General features: G+C 39.9%; 1 protein-coding gene across 2 annotated transcripts in view; it reads right to left on the bottom strand.

The window, feature by feature from the left end:
* Window positions 1–10,466, bottom strand: part of PTPRO (protein tyrosine phosphatase receptor type O) — a 220,682-nt gene extending 210,216 nt beyond the window's left edge. The window contains exon 1 of one of the 2 annotated variants that reach the window (XM_006733776.3): window positions 10,014–10,466. In XM_006733776.3, the coding sequence (XP_006733839.2) occupies window positions 10,014–10,088 (75 nt within the window). In that variant the 5' untranslated portion in view covers window positions 10,089–10,466. The remainder of the gene's footprint in view (window positions 1–10,013) is intronic. The other variant, XM_006733777.3, reaches the window with a different exon arrangement.
* Window positions 10,467–13,270: the final 2,804 nt, after the last annotated feature.

Raw genomic sequence — 13,270 nt, 5'->3', positions numbered from 1 at the left:
TTCATCTCGCTGTGCAGCAGCAACCTTCCCTGCCCTGGTATGCTTGCATCCTACTCTTGCTCTTGAGTCTGTCCCATAACTTCTACTTGACCTTTCTCACCCCATTTACTCATTCAACACTCATTCATTTTTTCAACAAGTATTTACTGCACATCTACCGTGGTCCAGGTGCTCTTCTAGCAGCTGGGGATAGAGCATGAACACAATGGATCAAGTCCTTGCTGTGTTATGGAAACTACAAGCCTTCCAGTGGAGGAGCAAGTCATTATAAAGACCTAGTACAATATCACATGGTGAGTGATACATTCTCTGAAGAAAATAAACCTGGGTAAAAGTGGTAAAATTTTAGGGATACTTTTTTTTTTAAGTAGGCCCCACACCAAGCATGGAGCCCAACACGGGGCTTGAACTCATGACCCTGAGATCAAGACCTGAGCTGAGATCAAGAGTCTGGCGCTTAGCCAACTGAGCCACCCAGAGGCCCCTGATTGGAGGGTTCTAGATTGGTTGTTCATGAAAGACATGTTGAGGGAATATCCTTTGAACAGAGATTGGAATAAAATAAAATAAAAATCTGCGTTTATAAAATGCTTGTTATGTACCATGCATTTTTCTCATGCTAGCACTCTCAAAACCTTATCATGCATGGTTCCTCATGGGATCCTACTGGGAAGAATGAGAGCTGCCTTCTACCCAACTGGCTATCGTGGCCACGAAAGAGAAGAGAGGGTAACAGGCAGAAAATGTGGACTGGGATAGACTGCTTAAAGTGGTATGATGGACAGCTGAGGGCGGGACAGAGGGATGACAAACTTCTCACATTTTATCTTTATCACCTCCCAGGTCTGTTGGCAAGCAGTTACTCAGAACATGCAAGAAAGCAGGAACAGTCACGACATAGTGCTCGACTAACGTGACATGAGACAGGAGTCATGTGTGAAAGCTACAACCAGAAAGAGCTCATCTCCAAGCCAAACCAACTAAACAATGAAACGGATGTCTAGAAGCGCAACAGCCGCCTCTCAGCTGATGGTTCCACCATTTATAACCAATTGGCAGTAATAGTAAGACAATACTGAACGAAACATTGTTCTCTCAAGTTACATATTAAGATAATTACACTGGACAATAAGGTTAAAATGAATTTTCCATTTTGTAATAGCCCAAAGCCAAAGAACCCTTTTGTATACACAGTTACCAAAGCTAGAGTTAGCATAATCCATAAAATGAGAATATGTACATTTTTTTCTTCTGACAGAGTTTCTTAAACATCAGTCCCTGATAAGAAAGTTGGGAATGGTTGCTTTCCTTCATGCAAATTCTTCTGATTCGGAGATTTAAATTATAACTGCTCTTGCTGCTGCATTTTTCTTATCCTTAAGGTTACATTCCTCATTTAAAAAAAGAGTGATAAAGGAAAAAAAGGAAGTGTCTAGTGTACAAGCATAGATACTGTTTCTTAGAGCATAATCACCATTCCCATGAATTATTTTTAGAAAATGAATTCTACAATCAAACTTGGGAAATGCTAGATCTCCCTTCTGGAAAACACAATGCATATTAACATAATGGGGGTTTTGAGAGGTCCCGGTACAAAAAAATAATAATCAATGAATGAATAGTAGTTTAAACAAAATTAAATAGATTATTTCCCAAATTCATGTTACCACAGAAGTATTTATGCAAGTCTCTCATGTTCCATGAAGCATAGTTTGGAAGATGCTGCTCTAGATACATTTTTATTGTTCTACCTCTTTGACTTTGCTTTAGCTATTTTTACCATCCTATTGCTTGCCTTCGTTTTTAATTTTTCTACATAAAACTTATTGAGTGCTTATTGTATTCTAGGCACGGTTTAAAGTCCTTCATGGTCATTATCTCACTCATTCCTGCCTGACAATTATCCTCTGAGATAAATACAACAGATTGCCAGAGGGGCCCCCACACAAGTGAAACAACTTTCTCCACATCCTGCTTGTTGGTAAGATTGAAATCCGGTCTCTCTGACCTGAAGCCTATGCTCTTGACAAATCAGTGGCCAGTTCTCTAGTCCTCAGCTCCTCCCAAGCTCCACAGAGACCAAGAGCCTACCGATTTTCCTGTCCAAAGATATTTTCCAGATCTTAGCTTATAGGATCTTTCTGTCACATTTGATGCTGTTAGCCAATCCTTCCCACTTGTAATTTCCTAGACCCGGGATTTTCTTGATTCTGCTTTCCTCTTGTACCTCTCTGGCTGTTTCTTCTTCATCTTCTTAGGTTCCTTATTAAATGTTAGTTCTCCTCAAGGCCCATCGTGGCCCACTGCCCTTCTCTATCTTGCTCTCTGCTGGGACATCCCCATTCACATCTCCAGACCTGCCATCTCTTCTGGACGTCAGACTCATATCTAATAAGTACTTGTGTGTTTTGTTTTGTTTTGTTTTGTTTGGCACTTCAAATTCAAGAGGTTTTCTGCTAAATTCATCATGTCCTATTATCAGTCAAGGTCCCAGTAGGACACTCAAGGGGAAATCATAGATAGTTTAATCAAGGGACTGTTACTAAAGCTGTGGAGCAGGAATAATAGTACTAAGCATGATGGCGAAGGGGGTAAGCTGAGCTGGAGGAGAATGGACACTGTCCAGGACACATTGTTAAAACTGCAACATGTCAGACAAAGGTGTCAAGTTATTTAGAAATTAGCATGAAAATTACCTTCTCCCCAGCTCCCCACATCTAGCCAGTCTTGTCAATTTCACTATTTTTTTAACATTGTTTCTCTTATTTTAGTGTCCTTTCCCAACACCCTAGGATCAACATTTGTCATCTCTTAATCGGACCATTATAATCACCTCTTAGCTGAACTGCTTCCAGGCCTGCTCTACCTTCAGGTTAACTTTTCTTACAGCCAAAAGCTCTCTCTGAAATGCAAATCTTACTCTGCTGAGAGTTGGCTAACACTTCAATGATCCTCTTCACCTAGAAAATAAAGATCCTACTTTTGGTCACAGCATATAGGAGTCTCCCTGATCTGGCATCTACCTACCACTCCCTTTCCTTTTGTACACACTTGTATTTTCCTAAACACTACCCTGCTTTTCACAACATTGGGCCTTTGTTCATGCAGTTTTCTCTTTGTGTCCATATTTCTTAACCTAACTCAGGCTAAGCTCAGGTCATCTTTTAAGAAATCATCTCCCAGACCATGAGATATAGTCTCTCCTCTAACATATTACCATGGTTTCCTCTATTAAACAAACAAACAAAACCTCACTACATTTTAATGACTTCTTTCATGTCTATTTTCCCACTGAGTCTTTGTGAGGATTCAACTGACTGTTACCCATTCCTGTACCTACAACATCTAGTACAATTCCTGGCACACAATAGATATTCAATTGATGTTTGATTAACTGAATGGAATTGGACAGCAAATCATTATCCTGGAATCTGAAAGACAGACGTCGTATTGAAGAAGAAAAGTAACTCTCAATGTGACCATTCTGGCCTTGGGGAAAGACTGGTCAGCCAAAAAGGTTTATAGGATGCTCTTTCAAGGAATCTAAATGATAGGGAGAGATTAACCAGAAGGTAAAGCCAGGATCACAAGGTAGTAATGCTAGAGTTAATTAAAATAGAATTCTGACTCGGAAAGTAAGGTAGAAGACATTAGAAACCAGACCTCAGATCAGACCAAATATGCAAAGGGCACTACAGATTCTTTGGAATTATCCAACATCTGGTTTGTACATGCCAATCACAAGCTCCTGTGGGAGGAACCAAGAGGGAATCACAATCTAAATCAGCACACAGGGCTATAGATAGTCTCTGATATGGGTTAAGGGCAAAAGGAACAAGGGACAGAAATTTCTCTGCATTTCACTTAGTCAATTGGAGGGCCATGATGAAGGAACAGGATTAAGGGCCTGTTAGACCCATGATAATTTCTCACACATAAATAATCTACTATAAAAAGAAGGCAGGCAGAAGAGAAAAAAACAAAACCAAGTCTCAGCTATCTGAAAAACAGTTAAATAAGATGATACAGAAAAAGGGAAACATTCATCATTTAAATCACATATACGTTAGTATTACAAAATACAATTCTGATTTTGGACCCCCGCACTGTAGAGAAATTCTTTTTATTTGCTGGTAAGGGTACAAAAATTACCAGATTCATTTCGTTTAATTCACTTTATGACAGGAACAGTTTTGTTAGAAAAATGAGTTGCATAGCATTCCTATTCAGGAAGAGTGGGAAACAAAATAAAGGAAGAGTATTCAATAATGAAACATTTATTTGCATATAAATAGAAGGATGGCAATACAATTGTTTTCCTCAAACTTTTTTCATTTGATTCCCTAATTTTCCCTATATTCATTTTCTTACAGAAATTATGCATATTTATAATTTGTAATACAATTCTCAAACTCAGAGTCCTGTTTCCAATTCTGGTTTCCGAAGTATTTTCCCAAGCTTTTATCATTTTCCCCTCTTTCATCTCAATTTCCTGACAAAAAGAAAAGGACAAACCTTTCTTATCACAAAATCACTATAACCTTGTTTCAAATATCCTGTTTGTTTGGTGGTTTTAATATATTCAGAAGTAAAAGGAGTTGGCCTTTTAGGTAACTGGAATGTCTAGGAAAGTAGACATCTTTCATTGGACAATGAAATTCTAAATGAAAGAGTTGAGAATGATTTTCTGACACAGGGATAAGATATGGTCGTACTTATAGAAATAAATTGGAAAGCACCATGTTCAGAGGGGAAAAAAAACAACTAAGGATCGGCACTCTGGAGATCTAGGACAAGCTTGTGAAGGGACAAACTTACTAATTAGGAATAATTAGTGATTGTAGATTACATGAAAGGTGCTTCATAAGGTTATTTATATATCGTTCTGAATAGCTGGTAGAAAAGGTACGGAACCTATTGGAGCCAACCAGGAGAAAAGAAGATACAAGTCTTTGTATTCTGTCTTTAGCTTCATCCCACCCCATTCACCCTCTTGCTCATTCTACTTGTGCCATATTAACCTTGTTTTGGCTCCTCAAATTAAGGGCATAAGTGCACAAAGAAGGCTCTCGCATATTTATTTAAGCAGAAAGAGCTGATACCAATGGGCCTTTGAGGCCATCATAGAAGAGTTCTTCAGGGCTTTGAGTTATGCTCCTGGATTAAACACTACCATAGATAGAACCAAGACTAGGGTATAGAAAAGGCTTCATCTCTCAAGGCAAAGTTATGGCAAAAAGTAGAGGGATTTCTGTTAGAAGCATGCAGAAATCTTTGTCAGTTGTAGTTGGTAGTGGTCACAGAAGAATGGTGATAAGGAAAAGGAAGCAAGAACGTGACCTACATAGCTGGGTGTTGGCTGAAGTTGCGGGTCACATATAGAGGTAATGAAAGCTATTTCCCCTATTATTTCATTGATGATAGCACATAGCAGCTGAGGTAACACTGGGGAAAAAATGAGCAACCAAGAGTGCTACATTTTTGGAAAAAAGCCACATTGGTATTTTGATTAATAATTTTAATAAGTTCTTAATATAGAGAACTGGTAACATTTTATTATTTTTTAGTGTAATGATTGCATTGTAATTATAATAATTTAATTCACATAATGATAATTTTCTCATGCTTTCCTTAAAGATGTGCTCACAAGTCAATATTATGGTATTTAACACCTCTCAGTCAGAAACTGTATAAAGCCACAAATTTCAATTCTGTTTATGAAGCTTCTACTATTTGCCTAATTCCACATCCTAAGCACAGTGGAAGACAAAAAATTACAATATACTTTCCTTTATTTCAAAAATAAATATATTTGGAGTAATAAAATGAGCATACTAGGTACTTTCTAGTAAAGCTCATCATTGCAGTGGGGCTATACTTGTGGAAATGCAACAGCACTAGAACTGTGCACCTGAAGGTATTAAATTGGGAAGAAAATGAGAAATAAATATCTGTGGTCATTCCTCTTAACCCTTTATTGTGCCACACTGCTACCAATCACAAAGGTCTAAATAACTGCACCCTGTATCCAACACCAAAGGGCCTTTGCAAACCCTCAAGACTTAAGTTGGAATTATATTGATAAAGCTCAGGAGTCAATGTACTTATGAGTTTAAATACCTTTAAGTTGGTTATTTAGATGCCAGAAATAGTGCTACTTTTAAAAATAAAATACAACTCTTAGGTCATTTTTAATTACTTATCCATATAGATGTGTATTTTCTTATGGACCAAAATAAGGCAGAGGTAAGGTGTGAATTTTTTATTCTTTAATATAACAACAATCTTTCACACAACAAAGAACAAAGGTAAACACGCATATAGTGGAAGATTATTACCCAATCCCCAGTAGAAGCCCAGCCCAGTGAACATTCTTCAGCTTACTGGGGATGTCATATGTGAAAGGGTTTCTTGAAAAGGTTAGCACTAAAAAAACAAAAGAAGATAAGGTAAAAATAAAAGGTTGGAAACAACATTTATCAAAGGAGTCAGTTGACAGAGGAGTTAATGACAGCAGACTTCATTGAGAGCAGGGTGGGTTAGGCTGCTCTAGAAAGATGAAAAGATTATGGTTCATCAGCCAATATTGTATAATATAAAATGTGAATGAAACCTCCACGTGGAAGTGAAACTTCTTGTGTGTGTGTGTGTGTGTGTGTGTGAAAGAGAAAAGGGTGGGAGAGAAGGAGAAGGAGGGAGAGACAGGGAAGTGGAGAAAGGCAGACAGACCTTGGAGAGTGGATATTTCTCCTAAATAGTACTATGGCCAACATCATAACACTCACGCTTTATAAAATTAAACATAAACATCTTTTCAGATAATATAATTAAGGCCTCTTTCAAATTTAATGTTCTTTGATTACATATCAGGTAAGAGCAGACCCAGAAGAAAATACAGAGAGGAGGTTAAGGAAAGAAAGAAGGATTCATGCCAAGACTATGAGTTTAAGGAAACATTCCACTTGACTACTAATGAGCACCATTTCAGGGAAGGCAGAATTGAAATTCCTATGATGTCATATTCTACAATTTGCATCTTAGTTGACAAAATACTGATATTGAGTGAACTGATACAGGAAGCAATTTTCAGGAAGAGGTTTAGTAAAGATAGGATAGGTGAGAGAAATTACATTGTTTTCACTGGGAATGCTGGGAAGATACACAAGAGGGAGACTCATCAGATAAATACTCCATTTACATTCATATGTGGGTAGAAGAATTTCAGATTGGTAGGCTCCCAGGATACTTGATAATAGAGTTCCACTTTTGTTTTCTATTTTTATATATGCCATCAATATGGATTATGACATTTCAAAATTTCATAATCAACATTGTGCTTATGCAGATATTAGCCTCATAACCTACAGTGGATGACTTAGACAATCTGAGATGCTTGATTAAATGTTCCTATCACTTAGCTATGGATAAGGAATGATGCACAAAGGCTTCCACGTCCAGGCACATTTACACTATCTCAATGAAATTGGTTATAGCCAATCATACAGATTCAAATTTTCAGACTTTCCCATCACTTATACCTAGCTGCTAGCTCCTGATTTGTGGAAAAGATAAAACTATAAATCAAGCCTCCCATTTCGGTTTCTCTAACTTTATGGCTCTTAGGAATTTTCACTCTTATACAGAAGATATTTCAAATGGAGTAGTGAAAGCTTTGTTGACATAATGTGAGCCACGGTGATTTTTGGGAGGTTGGATAAATTGTTTCTGACTCAGCACACAGATCTTATCACTGAGATTCAATCAACAATGTGCTATTTAATAATGGAACTGTTTCCAGGTCTACTATACTGACATTTATTCAGGACCTTGAATGCAAATGTATTTCCAAATTAGAAAGAGAGTATACGATGTACCAAACTTATCATGTAATATACTACTCCCAAATGTAAATGCCTTATCCTTTGTGCACAGTTTAATGCTTTGAATATTACTTCCCAACTGTAACAAAATAAGATTAATGAAATAGCATATGTGAAATATCTGGAAGACTGACTGGCGCATGGTGGGTATTCAGTATATATATATATATATAATATATATATTATATATATATATATAATTATATATAATATATATATAATATATATAATTAATATACATATATTTTTTTCCTCTGATATACTTTACATCCTGGTGACACAAACTCTGCACTTACATAAAATAAAGGGTAATGACTTGCTCTACAAAATTAGTTGTCCCATTACAATATTTATTTAAATGACAAGCCTTATCAATGTATTTACTATGTGATGCAGTTAACCATAATTGACACCAATCTGCAAATGTGCAAAAATACACCTATTGTGTGGAACAGGGTGAACCTCTCTTACAGTCACTGAGAATACCGTTATGCCAACATTGACTGCATTTTCTCACATCTAAATCAAGTTTTCATTAGAAGTTTTGCCACAGTTTTTACATTTTAATTGCAGCACTCTACTCCCACTCTCAAACCCATTATTTGACCATTTCTGAAATTCTCACTCATTATGAAGAATTCAAAAGAAAACCTGCAGTTGTGCCAAACGTTGGGTTTGGATCGGATGTCATACATGTAAGTCTTAGCTGTTACTTAGAAAAATGTGTGGTGATGCAATTTCCCACTCTGGATTCATGACAAGTGTTGCATAGACATAATAATTATGACAGAATTTAACAATTAGAAAAATTAATAGAAAATTTAAATAAGTCTAATATAATTATGATGTGTGCTAAAAGAGCAATCTCCTATAATAAAAACACATGACCAAGCTTGTTATTTACCAGATTTTAAATAAAATTATTATTAGCAACTTAAGAAAAATGTAAAAACATATGAAATATAATTTAGAATTTTATTTATTCATTCTGTTGCTCTTTCTCCTTGAAACTAGTTTTCCTATTTTCCATTAAGATAAATAAAAATATGGAATATTTAAAATTGATGCTGTTCCCAATCCATTGGTCCTGTTCCACTACCTCCTTGTCAAGCATTCATAATTAATGGTGCATGTAAGCAAAAAGTGACGCTTTGGTAAGGAAACATTTGCATCCATTAACGTTTCGTCCATTTCTAAGGTAGGTAGCACGGTGGTGCTGAAAGGATAGCTCCCAATCACCTGTGGACACACTACTTTGCCAGGAAAGGGAGGACTACGACAAAACTAGACACTCTGAAGACACAAGAGGTAGACAATTACCTCACAACTTCACACTACTTTCCAAACAAACATCTAGCTGAAATTTGTTTTAAAGATTTTATGTGCAGTATAGTTGTCAAACTAGGATTAAAAAAAAAAAAGCAGCCCCTTCCCTTTCATTTTTCTCAAAATGCAGCATAATCCAAAGAAAACTCAAAAAAGTTAATTTTATAGATTTTTTCTGTCATTTAAATTTAGAGGTACCAGCCTTTGTAAATACGTGGGGGAAAGTCTAAAGACTTTGTGAAAAGAATTATCAGGTTGAAGATGAAGACTTGGGGAGAAGAGTCCTCTCCAGGCTCAAGCTGACACTCCTTATTCAAAGAAAACCATGCTCACGACCACCCCAGCAGTCTTTTTGAGGACAGGGAGCTCAGCCCCAGGTGTATAATTCCAGGAGAAAGTAAATTAAGACAAAGCAGCCGTACACACCGTTGGGGAGAGAGCGGTAGGGTTGAGCAGCATTGGGGTGCAGCAGTGACCAGAAGGAAAAGTGACCTCATTTTGCCTGGTGAAACACTAATTAACAAGCCCACCTTTGATGCGGATACCAGCGGTGGTAAAAGAGCACAAAGGGTGAAAGCTGGAGAGAGCAAACTTCCCTGTTCTTCCACCCCATCCCTCAAAACCTCCGGGAACACGCACACGCAAGAACAACAAAGCTTGCACCCAGGCTGCACAGCGGGCGCTTCCAGCCGCCGGGCCATCGCGCCCCGGGGCGCGCCGCTCCCCCGCGGCAAAGCCCGGGCGTCGGAGCGCGGACGCGGGCAGGACCGCCCGGGCGCGAGGCGGAGGGGGGGGACGCTCCCCTACCTTGAGCAGCACAAAGAGCCAGAGCAGAGACAGGAAGCGGCGGCCGCCGCGGGATCTCGTGGGCAGGTGCCCCATCACGGTGCAGAAGGGACCCGGGGGGACCGCGGCGCGTGCGAGTTCCCCCGGCGGCGGCTCACAATGGCGAACTGAGGCTCCCGCCTCAGACCGTGGGCGCCGAGGCTGCTCCCGGGGGGCGCATGCTGCCTTTCCAGTCTCCTTGCGCCGGCTCCCTTTCCTCTTCTGCGCCGGGGGTCCTCCCGGAACGTGCCAGGCGCTGCAGTTCTTTAACAGCTAAGGATGGAGAGGGTGGGGATTGGAGTGGGCGAGGCTCTGCGGCCGCCGCCACCGAGGCTGCCGGTGGAGACGCGGGGTCCGCGTGGTGAGCGAGAGGCGGATGCCCTGCGCCCAGCCCGCCGCGGTCCTCCGGCCGCAGGAGACTCTCACTCTGCGCCGCGGACTCATAAAGTGACAGCAGCCTCCCAGCCCTCCCACCAGGGTCCGCCTGCAGCCTGTTATCTCTGGACAGCCCCCACTCCAGGCTCCGCCCCGACCCTTTCCACTGTCTCTGGGACTCAGGAGTTGTGCGGGGGTTTCACTGACTCTTCTTGAGCAACTTGGGGAACCGGATCCCAGTCTCTTCTCAATCTTCCTACATCTGCTCTCAGTTGCTGTTATAAAAGTACAGAAACACTTGGAGGGAACTGGCGGTTGTGATTGTAGTGATGGAGTGCGTGGTTCATGCACGTGTGTTTGACGGGTAGGATTCCATTCTCTCCATCCCACTCCTACCCGGAGGAAATAGTACAATTATATACACTTTACATTTGAAATCAGCTCTTACTAATTTCAAGGGCTGTCTTTTGATACCAAAGTCTGTCAGGTTGCCTGAAGCAGAATGTAGAAGTCGAGGAGGGGGGATCACAATATAGTACATATATTTATAAACATACTTTAAAAAATGTGTAATTATTAAAGAAACTGTTGAGCCTTTCCAGAGTGGTTATACTATTTTACATTCTCACCAGCAATGGATGGGGGCGGGGGCGGGGGCGGGGACGAGGTATGTAATTAAAGAAAGGTAATAGTAGGACTCTTTGTGGTGATGAAACAGTTCCCTATCTTGACGGTGGTGGTGGTTACACAAATCTGCCTAGATGACAAAACTGCATAGAAACGCAGGAGGGGTTCACGTGCGCCAGAGCCCACACATACAAATGTCTATAAAACTGGTGAAATTTGGGGGCGCCTGGGTGGCTCAGTCAGTTAAGTGTCTGCCTTCGGCTCAGGTTATGATCCCAGGGTCCCGGAATGCAGCCGCGGATCAGGCTCCTTGCTCAGTGGAGAGCTGCTTCTCCCTCTCCCTCTGCCCCTTCCTCCCACTGATGCTCTCTCTCTCACTCTCACTCTCTATCTCAAAGAAAGAAATAAAATCTTAAAAGAAAAACTGGTAAAATTTGAATAAGGTGTGTGAACTCTACCAATGTCAGTTTTCCGGTTTTGATACATACTATAATTATATAAAATGCTACCTTTGGAGAAAGCTAGGTGAAGGATAAATAGGACCCTCCTGAACTATCTTTTTGTTGAGATATAATTGACATATAGCATTATATTAGTTTCAGGTGTACAACATAATGATTCAATATTTGTATGTATTGTGAAACGATCACCAAAACAATTCTAGTTAACATCCATCATCACACATAGTTACAACGTTTTTTCTTGTGATGGGAACTAAGATTACTCTTTTAGCAACTTTCAAATATACAATATTAACTACAGTCACTATCCTGTGTATTGCATCCCCTGACTTATTTCCTTTGTAACTGAAAATTTGTAACTTTTGACCCCCTTCACCCATATGCTTTTTAACAAGTGTGAATTATTCCTGAGTAACTAATCCGTGACTTTTTAGAAGCTCAGGCAACTAATTCCTAGCTGTGTATTTTCAAACTATTTATGTCCCTTTGGTTGTTATGTGTAGCTTTTGGAAGATGTCTTTCAAAATAAACTATGGGGTACTCTATTCAAATATGAATCACTGTGGGGTGCGTGGGTGGCTCAGTGGATTAAGCATCTACCTTCTGCTCAGGTCATGATCCCAGGGTGGTGGGATGGATCCCCACATCCCCACATCAGGCTCTCTGCTCAGTGGGGAGCCTGCTTCTCCCTCTCCCTCTGTCTGCAGTTCCCCCTGCTTGTGCTCTCTCTCTCTGTCAAATAAATAAATAAAATCTTTAAAAAAATAAATATAAATCACTCATTATTATGTAAATAACCCTTGCTGCACCTTGTCAATAATGGAACTTCCTATTTGTCTTTGAGACATGCTTGGGCACCAGGAGACAGGCAAGGTGACCTTGGTTATGAATGTAGGAGTTTGTCTCAGGCCCACAGTTAGGGAGTATAGTGGCATGAAAAAGGACCCGGGGCTATGTTTACTCAACCTTTGGCTAGATAACTAAATGACCAAACAGGAATCACTTGGTTGGTATGTATATGTGTCTAAGAAAGGTTTAGATTGAATATATTTACATGTGTATGTATGTGTACTAAATGCTCATAGACATAAATAAAAAAATAATGGTCTGAATTTATGTGAAAATACTGTCTTTGGTGTCTTCCTTTAGAAGCATCTTTTGTTGTCATGTTCTTTCCCCTCATGTGCTCACTTTTAGTGCCTTTATGCCCTCTCTTTGTTGGCCTGGGCCTTTTCTTTCTTTTGGGAAAATATTAGCTGCTTTTCCCTCCCTCTGGGTCAGACTCATGGGCTACCTGAAAATTTTATCTTTGGGACTGAACTTACAGGGGTTTTGTTTTGATAGTTTTCCTTTTAGTTTGAAGCTCCTGGAAGCAACATTCTATTCCCACACACTCTTGAAAGTGACACTAAAGTGATTTAATGTCTAGAACTAAAGATATGTTTAGACCAGTGGCAAAATCATACAAGTTGCTAATGACTCCTCTTTTGAATCGATTTTGATTTTAAAGTGTCCATGTTGTGGTTTGCTTATATCTATAAGAACTTTATATGTGTGTGTACAAGTATGTGTGTGTGTGGATACATAGATATAGGCTTGGCTGATGTATGTGGGGCAATAGAAAGCTATTCTACTGGGCGCCTGGGTGGCTCAGTTGGTTAAGCGACTGCCTTCGGCTCAGGTCATGATCCTGGAGTCCCTGGATCGAGTCCCGCATCGGCCTCCCTGCTCGGCAGGGAGTCTGCTTCTCCCTCTGGCCCTCCCCCCTCTCATGTG

The sequence above is a fragment of the Leptonychotes weddellii genome, chromosome 5, assembly GCF_054177405.1.
Source record: "Leptonychotes weddellii isolate Sample4059 chromosome 5, ASM5417740v2, whole genome shotgun sequence".
Classification (NCBI taxonomy): Eukaryota; Metazoa; Chordata; class Mammalia; order Carnivora; family Phocidae; genus Leptonychotes; species Leptonychotes weddellii.
This window is presented reverse-complemented; position numbering and strand designations above follow the sequence as displayed.